The 20,003-nt window shown below is 42.0% G+C and overlaps 1 protein-coding gene across 1 annotated transcript; it reads left to right on the forward strand.

Annotated features, from left to right (window-relative positions):
• The first annotated feature begins 1,803 nt into the window (after positions 1-1,803).
• Positions 1,804-19,568, forward strand: smo (smoothened, frizzled class receptor). Its single transcript, XM_079494834.1, has 12 exons — positions 1,804-2,520; positions 6,284-6,492; positions 7,139-7,348; positions 7,897-8,069; positions 10,190-10,409; positions 11,098-11,221; positions 11,802-11,894; positions 12,030-12,138; positions 12,856-13,041; positions 13,939-14,087; positions 15,398-15,532; positions 16,010-19,568. Exons 1-12 carry the CDS (start codon positions 2,238-2,240, stop codon positions 16,648-16,650), a joined length of 2,532 nt encoding a protein of 843 aa, XP_079350960.1. The 5' UTR covers positions 1,804-2,237; the 3' UTR covers positions 16,651-19,568.
• The last annotated feature ends 435 nt before the right edge of the window (positions 19,569-20,003 follow it).

Consider the following 20,003-nt stretch of genomic DNA (forward strand, 5'->3'; position numbering starts at 1 on the left):
CTAATATAGTCCAATATCTGAGTAGTAGGGATTTTACTGTGCATTTTGTTTTCTTTCTTTCTTTCTTTCTTTCTTTCTTTCTTTCTTTCTTTCTTTCTTTCTTTCTTTCTTTCTTTCTATATAAGGCACATTCTTACTCCTTTTAGAGGGGGGATGGGAGGAGAGATGAGGTTTTGTTACCAAGCCTCTCCCCCACCGACCATGTGCATACCAGAACACACACACACACACACACACGCACACACACACGCAGACGCACGCGCACACACAGTCACACACACGACCGCAAACGTGTCAGAAACAAAACAAAAGAAGGCCAATATCTTCTCACTCTTCTTATCGTAACCTATGCACAGATTCACAGTTTCACACATAGATGTAGGTAGGGACCCAGAATGATGTTTTTTTTTAGCAAATAAAGCAGAAAGGAGTGTGTTGCCAGATTCTGCAAGAGAAATAAGCAACCATGAAAAGAACAAACCCAAAAGAAGCAACACGTATTAAAGGCACATGCAGCACTTTTGAAATCAGTGTTGTGGTCTATTTTCCCAAAAACAATCTTGGAGAAAAAAGTGAAATGATTGGAATGTTTTTTCTGTCCTACACATGATGTCCTACACATATATCGCCACCTTTTTTACTTTCTTCATATGATGATTTCAGGTTTTTATAGAAGTGTATATGTGTACGTCTCTAAATGTTCTGATTAATTGAAAATGCTGGACCCTGTTATAAACAAGTGTGAGTGCTTAATGATAGTGCATGTGTCCAGAGTAACGGTTTTTGTATTGACCTGTGCTTTTGTTTGAAATGTACCTCTACATACTGTGACATATCAATGATCAATCAATGGTAGCCTATATGGAATGGGGGTTTCTAGCACAAAATATTTTCAGATGGGGGTCTGCGCTACGGATAAATAGGCTACTCCGATGAATTGAATATGAAGGACCTCAATGGGCCAATGATGTGTCCAGACTAGGCATCAGTGTATATGTATATTGTACACAGCGGTGGCCGAACGGATAGCGGCGCGGTCTTGATACCGGAAGGTTCCCAGTTCGAATCAGCCGTCCGACACGTTAAAATTACCACCGCTGAAGTGCCCTTGAACAAGGCATTGAACCACTACGATGAAATGTGTTCTATGAGCAGGGCCTGGCTGGAAACAAGTTCTTGAGCTTAGCCCAGATACCCTGGGTATATATAGATTTCATTTCATTTCAAAGGACCCCAATGGAAATAGTCTTTCTTGGGTTTTAAATCCTCTTAGCAGAACTTGTATTGAACTGTGCTTTTTTTCTGCAAACTGTTACTAAAGTGCAATCAATTCAATCAACACATACTCATTTGGGGGTTCTTATTATTAAACAATAATTAAAACATGAGGAAGCAAGCCCTCCATCCAAAGAAATAAAGAAAAACATAACGCAACTACTAATACAAGCAACTAAAACAAGCCCCAAACTCACTTTTTTTGATTGATTGATTGATTGATTGAATAGCCTACTTTATTAACAGTTTGCAGATAGTACAGAGGTAGCCTACGATGTTTACAGTGATTGTTAAAATGATAACAAAAAGCCCCATGTGCTTTCCATTGTGGTCCTCCTCTCAAGACATTTAAACACACGCAATAGCTTATAATAAGCGGATCTGGCAACACTGAAAGCGAGTCTCCGTCGGGCCGGAGGAGGAGAAGAGGGGATGGAGCAGATCCGATTACAGACTGACACTTTTTCACTGCAAAGTTTTTGGGAGGGGGGAGAGAGAAGTGGGGGGAGGGAGTAGACTAGAGTAGAACCTCGGCTCTTTATTTTCCCATCCAGCTTAAAAACATTGTAAAAGGGACTTAGGCTACTATTTAGTACGATAATCTTTCACAAACATTGTTTTGTCCCCGCTTGAAGTCGTGTTTTTGCAGCGAGTTCAATGTGGATCATGAAGGGATCATTTTTTGGGATCTTCTACGGCGGGGGATTCTTGTTTCAGAAACGCAAAATCAAAACGTTTCGGACCGTAGCGTGAAGAAAACTTTTGGATACTTTGTTGCAACAATGTCGCGTTTTGGAAATTGGAAACGGCTCGGAATCGGATACAATTAACGGATGAAGATGGATGTTCTATGCGTAATACGTGTTTTAAGAAACATTAATATACAATAGACCTATTTATATGTGTGTGTGTATGTTTAGGGGGATTCCTAAAGTTAGCTCAAGTTGAATCTTTAACCCAAGATGTCTTCCCAACATAGGGGCCCCGTTTTCTGCCCACTGCTTTATTATTATTGGGTCTGGGTTTGGATCTTGTGCTGTTTTTCGGGCTCATCTTCTCAGGCGGTTCTATCCTCAAACGGGACGATCATATTTGAAGACCTCTGCAAGAAATCGACGACCTGTGAGGTTCTAAAGTACAACACATGCCTGGGCTCTCCTCTGCCCTACACTCACACATCTCTGCTCCTGGCTGAGGATTCTACCACCCAGGATGAGGCTTTTGAGAAGTTGACCATGTGGTCTGGTAAGAGCTTTGATTTAATTTAATTATTCAAAAAACTGCAGAGATGGAAGAAGTATAGAATAGGCCTACGTCTAGTGTCCTATTTATTTGTCCTATATGTAAGTACATTTTGTACTTACACAACTATCATTATTATGACTATGTTATAAGTATAGCCTACAAGTTTGGTATTCAAAATGTACTTGAGTAAAAGTACAAACGCATTGTCATCAAAATGTAAAGTAAATGTAATAAAGTTCTCATTGTGCAGAATGTCCCATTTCACAATTAAGGTAGCATAACATATTTTAGAAAATATATAGCAGATATACAAGCTCTGTAGATGGGCTATTTTCAAATAAATAGGGCTGAAGTAACTAAAGCTTTCAAATAATTGTTGTGAAGTGAAAAGTATTTGACTTTGAGATGTAGTGGAGTAAAAGTAAAATTATTGGAAATAATGTTGAGCTATTTGTAAGATACAAATACCTCAACATTGTACTTAAGTGCAGTACTTGAGTAAATGTACTTACTTACTATATCCACCACTGGATTTATTAATTTAATTACAGCTTCTAAAACTGTAGGTACTGGCCTGTACTGGCCTATGACTCTATAAAATATATACATCTGTCTTTTGACAAATTTTGAATCTAGTCTTGATCCAAGACTAATAGTAATTTTGAATCTAGTCTTGATCCAAGGCTAATAAATCATCATGCTTTAATTGCTTTAGCCAGCTTAAATGTACACTTCGTAGACCCTTGGTCCCCTTCTCCCTCAGATAGCCTACGTCACAAACTGTTAAGTGTTAGCAATGTGATAATGAAGTTAATTGGCATGATGATGACCTGCAAATTATTCCAAAGAGTTTGGGAAATTGTTAAAGGTAACAGGAAGAACAACCTCTAGTGACAAGAAAAGGTTGGTCAGTCACAGGAGGACAGGATGTAAATAGAAAGAGGAGGTATATCCAATATCCATCCAGTTAGTGTGAGTCTTTCACATGTAATCACCTATGAATGGCCTGTCTGATCTCCAGCTGAGATCAACCTCTATTGATCCAGGTGTCATAATCAACAGCGGTGAATGTAAGAGAGGCTCATGCAGGTAAAAAGAAGAACCAAACTAGCCTTGGATCGAGACTATGATTCATGTATTTACTCAATTAAATACATGATTTGACTGTCTATCAATCTTAAGTAAAAACACATATAAAATAAAATACTGAGTTACTGGCCTGCTCCTAGACGATCTAGATTCTAGGATTTCTGAAGAATTGAACATAAATAATGTACTACTACTATCAATCGATTAAAAATGTACAGTAAATATGTGGATTAATATCCATTGCCAGTGGATGTATGAATATGCGTCAGTCTATAATAGGCTATAGGTTGTGGGTGGTGGATATACTGTAAGTGGGCAAGTGGCATTTCACATTGCAAAAGGGTGCAAGAAGAGTGGGCACGTAAACATTGTGGGCACCTCAGTGTTAAATATCCTTATTGGCCATGTTGAGGTTGAACATGCCCATGCAGAAGGTAAGGGGGGTGTCTCATTTCTGTTTCATATAGCCAAATGATAATAACGACATAGAAAAATGCACTATAGGTTAATTCATTTCCTATAGAATTAAATGTTTATTTAATGCCACTGTGTGTGTGTGTGTGTGTGTGTGTGTGTGTGTGTGTGTGTGTGTGTGTGTGTGTGTGTGTGTGTGTGTGTGTGTGTGTGTGTGTGTGTGAGAGAGAGAGAAATATTCCATGTTATGTGCGTAATTTAAGGCGTTTATGCTTCAGCCAAGAAATCCTTTGCTAGCCTTGGTGATAACTTATCACCAATATATTAATACATTATCATCATCATCATCATCATTTTTCGACCGCGGTCGAGATTGTGGATTTCACAATATTACGCCAGACTTCCCGGTCCTTCATTGCCATCCCCAGTTCCTGCTTACTGATGCCTGTGTCCCTAGCGATGACAGCAGGGAACGACAGTTTTCTACCTCTGGTCTGCTTTGAGGCAGGACTCCAGAGAAGAAGGGAAGATATAACCTCATTGTCAGCTCTGTAGCAGTGGCCGGCAAACTGTGTTCTTCTGGATCGGACTAGTGAAGAAACACAGGGAAGGTTGCCGTATATTAGATTAGTCGATGGGTGGCTCTTCCAAGACAGATTTTGCGCTCTCATTAGAAGGCGGGTGTAAGTGCCATCCAACCGTTTCTCTAGTTTCTTTGAAAGTGTCCATGTCTCGGAGCCATAGAGTAGAATCGGCTCAACGGTCGTCCTAAATATTTTTTTCTAATATTTTCTTTTAACATCTTACTAAGCTGGGATGACCAGATCTTATGCATGTCATTGCAGGCTGACCAGGCCATACCCTTGAAAGTCCTTTTGGGAAGAAGATACATATGAACCCAAATATTTGTAGTCATCAACCTGTTTCAGAGGAGTGTTGTTAAGTGTTTTTATAATGTGGTTATTGTTGGATTTGCATATATTTCTGTATTCAGTTTTCGTCTCGTTGAGACCTTACGTTATACATTACCTTATACATGACCTTATCACTGGGTCATGTATTAGTACCACACTACACAAAGAAAAAGATGGTGCTACCTAAGTTGTGGTGGCGCTACCAACTGAAAAGGTAGGTGGCACCAGTGCTACCTGTGAAAAAGTAAGTCTGGAGCCCTGCAGATTCTAATCCTAGATTCCGATTATAATCAAAACAAGCCTTATTTACGTCTGATTCCGGTCGCACCGCTGGTTACGGTTAAAAGAATCATGCCTCGGGTGGTCTGAGACCCTCCCACAATAGGATTGCTTATCCATGAGGTAGTGTCATTCAAAACAGCAATATGGTTGTGAAAAGACCTGCCACCACCTGCCTTTGATTGGCCACGGTCGCACGCGGAACTGCTTCACATCTAGACGTGTGTCACATTCGCGAGCATGGATGGTGCCGGTGTCACAGTACCAGTAAATGATGATGGCCCCCTCGTGACTTTCTCTACTTGCGGGACTCTGGGTACGAGGATTCACTATTCTGTCCATATCAGGTTGCAACTCGAACAGGCAACTCATTCGACATGGCAACTCGTGCGATTTAGCTCGCTCGGTGGTGTCTCTTGTGGCTCGAGTTTGCTTGAGACGGTGCCCCTCCGTCGTGGTCTAAAACTATAGGCCTACTTTATTGGCCAAAAAAAGTAGGCCGCGGTTGTTGGAAAAAGAGTGGCAGCAGTGGGATTCGAACCCAGGAGGTGTGGAATGGGAGTCTAATGATTAACGAGGCACACTATCAAGCTGGCTGCCATAAAGGGGTTCTCTAGCTGTATTAGAATGTGAGAATGCCCTGCCCTGCGGGCGCCCTAATAAGGGGGTGGGTTTTTACGCAACTGTATTGCCGTTTTGAATGACACCATGAGCTAATCCTGTTAAGGCCCAGGTACATTTTGTGTTAAGATTATCGTGATGCTATATTAACTACATTTTCTGGGGACCCCCGGAGCCCGGACCCCACTTAGAGAACCAATGGTGTAATGTGTGTGCGTGCGTGCATGTGTGCGTGTGTGCGTGCGTGCGTGCGGGCAAGCGACATGGACAAAATCAAATATCACAATGTTTCCGAAATATTCAAAGACAAACAAAAATAGTCAACAATTACAGACTTTCAACAGTGTGTGGATGAATATTATGTACAATCTTTCAACGCTCAATGAATGAATAAAGACAGTTTAAAAATGGTACTGACTGTACATTGATTTGTCTGTTCCATCCAGGCTTGCGGAACGCCCCTCGCTGCTGGTCGGTCATCCAGCCTCTGCTGTGTGCCGTCTACATGCCCAAGTGTGATGGTGGGCGCGTGGAGCTGCCCAGCCAGAGCCTGTGCATGGCCACCAGGGGGCCCTGCAGTATCGTTGACAAGGAGAGAGGCTGGCCCAACTTCCTCAATTGCGAGGAAAAGGACAAGTTCCCCATGGGCTGCTCGGTAACGACATGCACTTTGACTTTGACCTCTTTATTGATAATAAAACGCATACATTACATTGTCACACCGTTATCAAAAGGATAGCCGTAAAAAAAAGCCAGCGGCTTATTTCCATTCCATTTCTTTCATATGCACACATAGAAGCATCAAAAGTGCATTTCAAGCTTGTAGATATGCTACTTTTGCTATTTTTGAATCCTGAAATGTAATTGTTTTGGATATAATGAGGTGTCCACCCGACAAAGCCTCTCGTGGCTCAAGTCCGCTCGCCTCCATCGTCTCAACTGTTTCTTATTGTTTCTTTCACGTTTTAGGATTGAGAACGGCACCATGCAGTTCCAGTCATTGGACGATTGGTCACATTTGGTCACAGTGTTGGTTCAATCAAAAAAAGGAAAGACCTTTCACATTTTGCAGCGCGTGTACACAGCTAAGCCCTGCGTCTCCGCAGTTCGTGTGAACTAGCAGTGATCTTTTTACTGATATGTTTGCACTCTGGTGAGATGCGAAAATACCTTTCACTGTACTGTACTTGTACTGTACATTGACAATAAATTGAATCTCATCTCATCTCATTTTAACCTGGTCAACTCATCCTCCTCATCTCATCTCTTCTCCTGTCCTCCTGGGTATCTCTCCGTGACAGAACGAGGTCCAGAAGTTGAAGTTCAACGTGTCGGGTCAGTGCGAGGCCCCCCTGGTGAAGACGGACATCCAGTCCAGCTGGTACAAGGACGTGGAGGGCTGCGGCATCCAGTGTGACAACCCTCTGTTCACTGTGGAGGAGCACTCCGACATGCACGCCTACATCGCATACTTTGGTACCATCACCCTCCTCTGCACCTTCTTCACTCTGGTGAGTCTCAGTATTAGGGCTATGTCACCGTTTACATGACGATGAATCGACACACAAATAATGACAATTAAAGTAGCACTATGTAACTTTCCACTTCTGCCCATGAATTTGAACCTGGATTCCTGCTCAGGTGCTGAAATTTTTTTACTAATAGAGCCTGCCTGCTTGCTCGGGGGATGAATTGATTCTTGACCATCAGGTCAAAATTCGTGTCAAATCCTGTGTCATGAGACATGACCTTAGACACGATCTAAATGTCTCAAGAGCAAAATACAACAACCACAACATTACATTTTATTAATAAAAAAAAGTGACATAGTGCTGCTTTAACTTACTTACTAACTTACATAATGCGTTTCTGTCTGTGTGTGTGTGTGTGTGTGTGTGTGTGTGTGTGTGTGTGTGTGTGTGTGTGTGTGTGTGTGTGTGTGTGTGCGTGCGTGTGTGCGTGCACTCGCATGTGTGTGTGTGTTGTGTTGACCTGTTCAGTACTGTATCTTTTTTTTCTCTCTCTCCGTCTTCATCTTCTCCGTCTCTTGTGTTCGAAGGCCACGTTTCTTGCAGACTGGAAGAACTCCAACCGCTATCCGGCCGTCATTCTGTTCTACATCAACGCCTGTTTCTTTGTGGGAAGTATCGGCTGGTTGGCCCAGTTTCTGGATGGAGCACGCAAGGAGATCGTCTGCAAGAGTGACAACACCATGCGCCTGGGAGAGCCCTCGTAAGTGAGCCAGCAAAACAACACGCGTGATGATGTTCAGGCCATATCGTTGCTGACTGTCGGGCAGAAACCTCTTATCTTTTCTTTTGTAAATTAACGCCCCATACTTAATCATACTACAGCACCACACAAACTCACTCAAAGCGCGTCACTTCACTTGATACTTTTGTGTGACGCCATAGTATGAGCATTCATAGTATGAGCATTCATTTATGAAAAAACACAAAAAGTTAAAGATGGAGTGCAGTGATTTTTGTATTTTTGCATGTGTTTATGGGGTGACAATACTTGATTAGACCCCTTGGTGTGGTTATATGCAATGATGTCTTCCCTTTGTATTTAGGGTTCCTTCCTGGAGGCTGAAACATTGACAGTCAAACGTGCCAATGAAAAAAACAGTGAAATACCCTATTGTCCTGAATATACAGTATATGTTTTTTTCCAATGGAAATATCCTTAAAAAATGGGGTCGTATTATAATCGAGGACTAGACTATTTGACATACAATGTTATTTTTCCACAAATGAGTCGTGAAAAATGGTGGTCGTCTTATAATCGGAGTCGTCTTATATTCGGGACAATACGGTATAGTGACATCACAATATCATCTCCTCTCCTAACCCCTCCACAACAACAGCTGTGGGTGTGGCTTCAGTTCAGGTGGATCACCACCCATCACCACCACCCACCAGGCAAACCAGGCATACTTAATGAACTGGTGGGCGTGTCCACATAAAAACGTCATTTTAACAAATACTGTACACTTTTTTGAAAAAATAGATCCCCCAGGATGAAGTTACTAATATTGCTCTGGAGAGGGGAGTCTAGAGCTCTCTGCTAGAGCTGTTGCCCCCACGACCCGAGTACGGACAAACGGTTGAAGATGGATGGATAATAGTAATTGAGACAAAAGTTTAAAATAACGTATCAATGTTAAACGTTTGTCTCAATTACTAGCTCATGTCCACTCCCGCTTGCCTCTCAGATTCTATGATCGTGCAAACGTCATGCATGTGCAAGTATGCTGACAGCTTGAGCAGAAACATGGTTGCTCTGGTTTGAGGAGAGGTTTCTTGTGTGAGGAGATCCGTGGCAACCCGCATCATTACGACTGATTAAAAGCCTATAAAGACAACCCAATGTGCTTAGATTAGAGTGTCTGCAGGCAGAAGAAGCCTATCCGACAAGTTTGTCTCGTATGTGGAGCGCATGTGCTTCTGCAAACACCAAATGCTAGTATAAACTACATACGCGGACATACGCAGACCCTCGTGGTAGCGTGGACAAGGACGAGTGTAATCGTGATTTTAGATAGTTGTTTGGATCCATTGTTTTGCATCATTCAATTGTTGATTGGGCCATGCAAAGTGGTGTTTCCATAAGGTCTTCAATACTACTTTCAGCTGGTACTGTCTGTCTGATCTGTCTGTCATTTGGGCCTGGGCCTTGGAGGGGTTCCTTATTTCGGGGTGTGCAGAGTTAAGAGGAAGAGGGGGTGGGAGGGTATTCTTTTCATAGACACTTAAAGTATATGAATGTCTTCCAAAAACACGCCTAGTAGTTACTAAGGGTTGTGCCATCCAAGCACCTAGGCTATGCCTAGGGCCCTAGGCTAAAGCCCTACCCGTGGCAAGCAAGGAAAAGGAAAGCCTTCCCCTAAATCATTTGCCATAACTATGCTTATGTATGCATGTATTTATCTATGTGTTGATGTACTGTAGGCACATGTGTCTACTTGTGTACGTGAAATTGTATTTCATATGGACAATTACATTTATTTTAGACTCTTCTTAGTCTGCTAGAAGCATTTCATAATTTGATAGAACTTGTGTTATTCCATTATCTCTGCTATCCTTATCCGTAGGCTTTTAAACGTGTATGTTGTATATTATATATAAAACATATTGTTGTGCAGCACTTTGTAACTCCTGTTTGGAAAAGTTCTGTTATTTTTGAGGGGCGCTAGCCCTTCCAACGTCTGGCTTTGTGTGTTCCGCCCGTGACATGACACCTTTGTGTGACGTCATTTGGTTCAATAAAAGGTGCCCCTCACTTAACATGAATGTGATTTTTATTATTGATATTCTTTTGTCTCATTGGTTTCTCTTGTCCTCTGGCAGGTCCTCGGAGACGCTGTCCTGTGTCACCATCTTCATCATCGTCTACTACTCCTTGATGTCGGGGGTGATCTGGTTCGTCATGCTGACCTACGCCTGGCACACGTCCTTCAAGGCCCTAGGCACCACCCACCAGCCCCTGTCTGGACGGACCTCCTACTTTCACATGGTCACCTGGTCCATCCCCTTTGTCCTCACCGTGTCCATCCTGGCCCTCGCAGAGGTACGTTTCCCAGCACTGATTCCTAAAAACAGTGGGTCATCGAGACCCAATTGTGGGTCGCGCGGATCAATGTTTGTGGGCCGTGAGTTGGGTTTCCTAAATGTTTATTATTATATGAATTATTTTTAAAGACTTTCTAAAGATTTCCACAATTCACACATTTTTATGAGTTGAAAACAAATTGAAACATTTTTCAAAAAGAATTTCATGAACTAAAAAATAATCAAAGAATTTCCCTACATTTAAAAATGTAGTGAAAATAGCAGACCTACAAGCTTGCAACATGGCGCAAATCGCATTGAGAGCTTGTATACTGACTATTTCGGTTATTATTATTAAGATTATTGAATTTGAAGTGCACTAAAGTAGCAATATGTTCAGAAGCATCTTCCATAAAACCTTAATATTCTCGGATATTTCATAAAAGCAAAGGTTAAAGCCTCAATCTGTGATTTATTCAACTGGTTGGCAGTACAGTATAGAGAACAGCAGGAACATTACTTCTAAAACATCATAAATGTATATATTGTGATAATTGTATCACTAGTGTGGTTGCATAAATGTATATGGTTGCATATATTCACGCTGTTTCACAAAGTGCACATTATTAGGACTTGGCCATAAAAGATTCTTCAGTCTAGTCGTGAGATTTTATTCTGCTTTAACACACGTGTGTTCGCCTGTGTAGGTGGATGGAGACTCAGTGAGTGGGATTTGTTTCGTCGGTTACAAGAACTATCACTACCGGGCCGGGTTTGTTCTGGCTCCCATCGGGGTGGTGCTGCTTGTCGGTGGCTACTTCCTCATCCGAGGTGAGTAACTGACACAATCCTTACTTAAACTTTTGTCACCTCACAGGTTTACAGGTGTAAAAGAGTGAGCGGGTGAAATTCTTTTCAGTACAAGCTCCCAACTTACACAGACAAATCCGCGCAGGCTGCCCTTGGCGCAATCATAGCTGCGATGTCAAATTAAGCACTGCTTACAGCTGGCCTACAGGGCATGCCTCTATGGACAAATACATATGAGACAAATGACACATTTAGGTATTGTAGACCCATAAAGAGTGTTGCACTGGTACATACTACATAGACATGTAAACAGTTTCAGATTGTTACAGTAAAGGAGGTTGGTTAGCAGTGGGTGAATTCCTTCCCTCTTCAGATTTCCTAAGGTTTTGGGATTGGTTTGTGCATATTGAGCGACTCAACATTAATGTGCATTTTTACTACTTTTACTATACTACTAATAAGTTTAAATAAAGGTTAAAATGATATTGATGGTGATGAAATGTAGAGATATTAGCCTAGCTGACTCCTATGCCTACAAGTGGAACGAGTGGAAGTCACTTGGAACCATAACACTGGTTATAATCTGTATTTGTGTTTTCAGGAGTGATGACTTTGTTCTCCATCAAGAGCAACCATCCTGGCCTTCTGAGTGAGAAGGCAGCCAGCAAGATCAACGAGACCATGTTGAGACTTGGTATGATTTATTAATCAATCATTTGAAAACACACCGCCCATGTCTTCTAATCATGTGTTTTTGTAGATATTAGTTTCATTTGCCATGAAGAAGGCAGTGTTTTAACATTCAGTTACCTTTGTTTCTTCTTGTCAGGTATATTTGGATTCCTGGCCTTCGGTTTTGTCTTCATCACATTCGGCTGTCATTTCTACGACTTCTTCAACCAGGCCGAATGGGAGAGAAGTTTCAGAGAATATGTATTGTGAGTCCTGACACCATGTTAAATATTATAGATACACTATATTATACTAATATCTTCTGCAATTTTGGATTAAGAGGTTTGGTGTAGAGGGGAAAATATATACTAAAGTACGTAGCGAGCCAAAGGTCAAGTTTACTAACACTGGTGACAGTAGTGCTGTCAAACAAGTCTATGAAGCTACTTTTGAAATCTATGGAAAAGTTGTATCTACAACACAATTTTATACAATATGTAGTGTAGCTTCATCTCTCTCTCTCTGCTAAGGGGTCCTTGGCCTGGAAAAAACAAAGACCCCTGCTCTATTGTAACCCTGCTGTGTAGTTCCACATGTTACACACACAAAGACTCCCAAACACTGTCTGCACTGGAGCCCTCTTCAGCCCCAGTCTGTTGACATTGGTTGGACTGGTATTCATTTTACCTCAAAAATGTCAACCTCTCCTTCCTGCTCCAACCAGTAAAAATACTTATTTATTCATCAAAACCTGCATAATAAACCTCATACTGAGCTCAGAGTGAGAGTGAGGGCTATATATGTTACACATGGTTCACACTAATCAGTACACTGATCTTTGTATTCATTTTGAACAGGTGCTGATTACAAATTAATTTTGAACAACACACCCTGATTTCAAATTAATTCATGAACAACGGGTCCTGATTTTGAATTTGTTTGGAACGACAGGCCCTGATTTTGAATTTGCTTTGAACAAACAGGTGCGAGGCCAATGTAACGATCGCTTCCCAGACCAACAAGCCGATCCCAGAATGCACCATCAAGAACCGGCCCAGCCTGATGGTGGAGAAGATCAACCTGTTCTCCATGTTCGGGACGGGCATCGCCATGAGCACCTGGGTGTGGACCAAAGCCACCATCCTCATCTGGAAACGGACCTGGTGCAGGTCAGTAGGACACCATACTAAACATGTTGCAGCAAGCACTAGCAAAATGTTTCTGTAGAGTTAATGGGCAGTATTATGCGTGTCTTTAAGTACCAGGTCTTATGACTTAACTTAAGACCTGGAGACATGGTCAATGCTGTTTGGCCACTCAGAATAGCCAAATGGCATTGATCACGCTTCCAGGTCTTAAGTTAAGTAATAAGACCTGGTACTTAAGACACGCATAATACTGCCCATAGAGTGGTGCAGCCGCTCCAATGCACCAGTGCTAATGATAATGCTATATGGATGGACAGTCCATCCATATAGCGTTTCTTCTTTTCTGACCACCGAACCCATAGTTGATGTTGCCATGGTAATCGGAGGCAGAGACGTCTTTCCTCAATCAGACGATTAGCTTTTATTTCCCAACAGAAACATAATATATTATATTAGCAGCAGCAGAGCAACTTCAAAACAAAAACATGTGTGGACGGTGCCGGCGTCCCAGCCAATCACAGAGGCTGATGTTGATGTGCCCTAGAACTCTCCCTATGATTGGCCACTGTCTATTACTAATCTTCCGTTCAAATAATATCACTATATTATATTTGGAGCAGCATTCATGCATTTTGAATGTCCACACAATAACATTTAAACACAACAGAATCGGATCTAAACCCGAACTGAACATCCATTTACGCCAAAATGTTGCTTCACATTAACAGCTTAAGTGCTCAAGATGTCTCCACATGTCTTTATAATTACACCCGTAGAGGGCCCAAGATGTGTGGGGACGTCTTAGGGTCTTTTTTTAATGATATAAAACCGGATCGCTGAAATCTATTTTTGACAGGGCCGTTGCTAGGCAAGGTGTTATTACCCGATTGATTGAGTTTGTGTGGTTCCTTATCGCAGGGTCATTGGCCGCAGTGACGATGAGCCCAAGAGGATTAAGAAAAGCAAGATGATCGCCAAAGCCTTCTCCAAGCGCAAGGAGCTGCACAAAGACCCCGAGAAGGAGCTGTCCTTCAGCATGCACACCGTGTCGCACGACGGACCCGTGGGTGAGTGGATATGAGCTTGCACTAGATCCAGTGATGGAACAAGCACTCAATGGTTTTGCTTAAGTAAAAGTGTCAATACTGCAATATGAAAGTACTCTGTTTTACAAGTAAAAGTCCTGAATTCAAAATGCACTTGCGTAAACGTACAAAAGTATTGGCATCAAAATGTACATAAAGTAAGTACTCATGTAGTCGTGCAGTCGCGTTTCAAGATTTCAAATGTATAAAGAAATCTTTGGAAAATAGCAGATCTACAAGCTCACAAAGATTTGTTATTTTTGGCCCGGGCTGGCCTAGCGGGCCGGAAACCTAGGCTGGTAATCCAGCCTGACAGCATGTCGCGGGTTCGAAGTCCCGATCCTGACGACCTTTGCTGCGTGTCTTCCCCCCATCTCTCTCCTCGTTTCCTGTCAACCTAAATCTGTTACTTTTCAGGAAATGGAACGAAAACTGTAATAGCCGATTTTCATTGCTTTTGCTTGGCACTCTTGTATATGAAGTAGGGCATTAACCCTTTAAAATCGGTAAAACACCTGTGTCATTTTACATCTTAGCTACATATCGTACAATAGTTATGGTGGACGGGGAGTCCACCACTGCCCGTCACCCACTGGTGAACCCCCATGCAGATGGTTCTTACCAATTAATTTGACTGTGGCTAGGTCAGGACAATTCAAATGATGTAATATAGTCCCAGGGAAAGCTTCCCTTTTTAAACCATGTCATCGCTGTCTTGTGTACCAAACGCTTCTGTACAAAAAAAATCACACCCGTGTGAAGTGAGGGGCACTAATATATTAAAGTCTAACTCATGTTGATTGATGTAGGTGATGTAATGGTGTAAAAAAAAACATTAAATTCATTCAATTTATTGTTAATGGCATTTAATGTTTATGTTAGGGACAAGATGACATAAATGTTCCCTTCATTGTCAATGGAAAAATAATAATAATCAGACCTGTCTGAAGTGAGTGGTGCAACAGCACCCCCTGTTGGTACCCTAAACATACATATGGACATAGGGATACAGGGACGGACAAAGCTGGGCATTGGAGTGGCTGCACCCTATGGTTGCACCACTAAAAAAGGATCTTCAGTTATTTGATCCTTGGTAAACAATAGCTCCACCTTGTGGTCAGAAATTGTAATGCAACTATTACATGCTATAAAGTTTCCTCATTACTGTTCCACTGTAGTGTTGTGTATCATTAACTGTGTATACTGTATTAACTGTACACTTTAAAACAAATTACTCTTCGGTGTCTCTAAATGGGCTTTCCTGTGGCCTGCCTCTGTTTTTTCATTTGTAGCTGGAATAAATTTTGACCTAAACGAGCCTTCCAACGACATGTCGTCAGCCTGGGCGCAGCATGTGACCAAGATGGTGGCCAGGCGAGGCGCCATCCTGCCACAGGACATCTCTGTCACTCCTACTGGAACCCCGGGTGAGAAGAAACCCACGTTCACTGGCATCCACTGCATTCCCCTGGCATCCATTTTGCTCTTACGTTAACTCCCAAGAGCAAAAAATGTTCCACCGTGTGTTTGGTCATATTTGTATCTGAAATGTCTCTGTCCGCCATCAAGTATGCCCTATAAAGAGGCCAAAAATAAAATATGGCCCCCGGCCTGTCACAATTATTACATAATCACCTACTTGCAATTATTGTAGATAATTTTTTTGCATTCTTTTCCATGTCGAGAAATATCCATCTTGAAACATTTTCAGAAATAGTGGAAATAGCAGATCTACAAACGTTGCATTGGCCATTTGTTTGTGTATTGATTTTTGTTATATCTGCCCTGTGCAACTTTTGTTTACGAAGCCTAAAAGCCACACAATTAAATCGTTAATCGCAATTATATGCATGACAATTAATCGTCAAGTAAACAACGAAGTAATTCTCTTCTTCTTCTGACAGTGCCGCCCCCAGAGGAGCGGAACAAGCTCTGGATGGTGGAGGCCGAGATATCGCCGGAGATGATCAAGAGGAAGAAGAAGAAGAAGAAGAGAAAGAAGGACCATGCGCGTCCCACCTTGATGGAGGAGGGAGTGGACCACCAGGGCTACCGGCGCCGCGAGTTTGGGCCCCCCAGCTCCGTGCCCCGTCTGCCAAAACTCCCCTGCCACCCTAGCCTGGTGGCCAGCCTCTGGGAACAACAGCAGCAGTTGGAGCAGGACAACCTACCGGGGTCCTACACGGATCCCCGACCCCCCGCGCATCCACCCTCCTATCAGCAGGGCTTCCCCTACGCGCCTCCTCGCCAGAGCCGTCCGAAGCACCACCTCCAGGACCTCCCCGGCGCCCTGTCCAACCCTCTGACCTTCAGCGACCGCCCGGAGGACCTGGGCCTGGGACCTCGGTGTCGACCCTTAGCGCCCGGCCCGTCCTGGCAGCCCGGCTCGTCGTTCCCCTACCCCGGGGAGGCTGAGCCCACCGCCGGGGGCTCTGGGTCAGGGGGGAGGGTGGTCCGCGTTGGCCAAAGGGTCGGGTTCGGTCCCATCCACTCCAGGACCAATCTGATGGAGGCACAGCTAATGGACGCCGACTCGGACTTCTAAAGATATTTTTGATGGCATTTCTGCCTTCATTGATAGTACACAGTAGAGAGAGAGACAGGAAACAGGGAGAGAGACAGGGAGTGACGCGTAGAAATCGCTCGGGAATCGAACCTGCAACCTGCTGTCTGACTGCATTACAGCCTACATATGGCCTAGCGTTAACCGCTATGCCAGTGATGCCCCATGACTTATTCTATATGACTTCTAAGAGACGGATTTATGGATTTATTGACCTGTGAGCTATAAAAGAAAAAGTGCTGGATACTTACACAGCGTTTCCCGTAGCGCCCAAACGGTCCAGATGGAACCAAGATTGGCCATTATGTTCTTTCTTTTGCTTTTTTTTAAGGGAAGGGCTTAAAAGAAAGGGTTATTATTATCATATTGTAAATATCTTCACAAAAAATATATTTTTTAATATTCTGTCATTGTCTAAAATAACATTTCATAGACAAAGTAACTCCACGATGACAAAAAACAAACAAGGCAGCTAAAGTCCTCTTGGCGTAAGAAATGAGTCATCTTGCAAGTCCTTTTTTCTAATATGGTTATTGTCTATAATATAGACAATATATGACAAATATGTGACATATATGTGACAAACCTATATTATATGTTTGTCACAATGTTTCTCCTGTTCCCTAGTAAGATCCCTGCAAGCAGATACATCAGGTTCTTATAACTATCAAGGGTGCTAAACCTGAACTTGACCCCAGTTTGCTAATAACAGACAGTAACAGACAGACAAACAGTGACCCCCCCCTCGCTGCGGCGAGGGGTGGGTCACTGTCTGTGTTATTATCAAACTGTAAATAAAGTTATTTACAGTTTGCTAACACCACAGACAGTGGTACGATTTCACAACAAATGATTCACTCATGATTTGTTTCAGCATCTTGTTTCAACATTTCATCACCATATCAACAATTATACCTTGCAAACGTCATCTCTGTAATTTCATTATTTCATCATGAATCCATCAGCCACCGTTGCAACTCGTTTGACTTCTTCAGACAGAACATCTGACTGACACCTACTCTACAGTAGACTACTTGAGCAGGTCGACTTGTCACAATGGACCGTCACCATTTATATGCATTTAAGGTCGGTCATTCCTATTGTTTCAAGCTGTGACACTCGATCGTCAGGTTTTGTAAGCGAGGTACGAAAACTGAATGGCTGTGCAGACTTGCGTGCATCTTTTAACTACCAGGGCTGTGCCCTGGACAGCCCTACCATCAGCTCACCCCTGCCAATGGGGGAGGGGGGCTCGTGTCCGCTCAAGGGTGCTATTTAGTGCTTTGAATTTCTCAGGGGTGCCTGAGCAATCTTGAACCCACTAAGTCGACGTCTCTGCCTGCATTTTAGATCTGTTCTTTTTTGGCAAGTGACAAAATTATGGTTATAGAACTAGCAAACGGAGACATAGTGTATTCTACTGGCGTAAGGCTATTTCATATTCGTCCAGAGATGTCGTTTCTGCCGGCCAGTCGTTCAATATAGAGCACTAATGAGCCTTTTCTCATTAGTCGAATACGGATCGCTGAATCAACCCATTTCTGGAGTTTTGGAATAGCCATTGAAACATCTGTAAAAGGTTTCAGATGGACACGCAAATCTATTCTTCTTGCCACCATTTAGCCTTTAGGTACTATAGCCATATTTTAGGGTTGGGGGGTATGGACAAAAATATATAGAATTTTCCAAAATATCACACGTAATCTAATGTGTCACATCACACTGCGAAACATGTTTGACTTAAGTGATTAAAACCAGGAAAAGTCAACACTAATATGTCATATCACAGTCACAGATATCTAGTCTCATATCACTATATTGATATGTCGATGTATTGCTCATCCTTCTATTCATATGAATTGTGTGTGTGTGTGTGTGTGTGTGTGTGTGTGTGTGTGTGTGTGTGTGTGTACAGTAGCCCTGGGACTTGACACTAGGAAGTTGTAAAAGAAAAACAAAACAAAAAATATATATAAAAAAATAAATTTGAGAAAATGAAGTAGTACACGGTAAGAGTGACATGATTTTAAGCTAGTTATTGTATTCATCCTGTACACTCTTGTTTTCTGGGGCAGTCATGCAACTTCTTGTACTTGCAGAGTAAAAAATATATATATACACATAGTCACACACACACATTATATTTTTAGGATGAAATAGATGCGAATGACATCTTGTGTTTTCATTCCCTTGCTTTTTAAACAGGATTATCTTTTATGTCAGTGTTTCCATTTTATTATTATTATTTTTTATTATTCTGTTGTATATATTTAAGATTCTGTCCTAGAGAAACTTATCGTTGCTGTCGGGTAGAAACATTGTATATCTTTCAACTTTTTATGTGTTTTTCTGTAAATTAATGCAGTGTTGCAGAAGAAAATAGTAATAGCAGCTTTACAAGCTCACAATAGGTCTAGTAGTGAGCTTGTAGATCGGTTATATTCTGTTATATTTAGAAAATGTTTTGGACGTAGTTTCCACCTGGCAGTGATATTATGTTGTCCTTGTACTTATCTCACTTCCTGTATATATTGTGTGTGTGCGCTCATGTGCTTGTTTGTATTCCTGTATATATTGTGTGTGCGCTCATGTGCTCGTTTGTATTAATTTGTACTGTGTTGTGTATAAATTCACATCTAAAAAGTCAACCAGTTAACCACACTCTTAATAGTGTCTTGATTCTTTCAAAGACTAGGGCAGTGCCGATGATTGGCCAATACCGATGTTGTCCTTAAGGGGAAAATGTTAATATTTCCAAGATTATTGACAAAGCGACACGTTGTGACTGAGCTTGTAGATAGGCTATTCTCCAGTAGTTGGCCAAAAACTGAATACCGAATATAGGAAACAGTTGGCCAAAAACCGAATATAGGAAACAGTTAGCCAAAAACCGAATACCGAACATAGGAAACAGTTGGCCAAAAACCGAATATAGGAAACAGTTGGCCAAAAACCGAATAACGAATATAGGAAACAGTTGGCCAAAAAACGAATATCAAATAGCCGAATATGATTAATATTGTATACCATGTATTAATTCATTTTTTTTACCAGTTTTTGTGCCATTGCTGTCATGGCCGTACCTTTGTTGCAGAGCTACACGATAATGGCAAAAGACATGATTACATTTTGATCACACCAAAAACAATAGTCTTCGACTATTCGGTGTCGGAAAAGTAAATAAAGATACCTCACAATTAAGTACAGTACTTGAGTAAATGTACTTACTTTCCACCAGCACGGTCATAATGAAACGTTTTTTCCGGATTGGGTAAATTGCTAGTGACCGGTCAAGTCATTTGAAGTGAAAATCAGTGGCCGACTGATCGAGCACC

Source organism: Electrona antarctica (assembly GCF_951216825.1).
Source record: "Electrona antarctica genome assembly, chromosome: 23".
In the NCBI taxonomy this organism is placed as follows: Eukaryota; Metazoa; Chordata; class Actinopteri; order Myctophiformes; family Myctophidae; genus Electrona; species Electrona antarctica.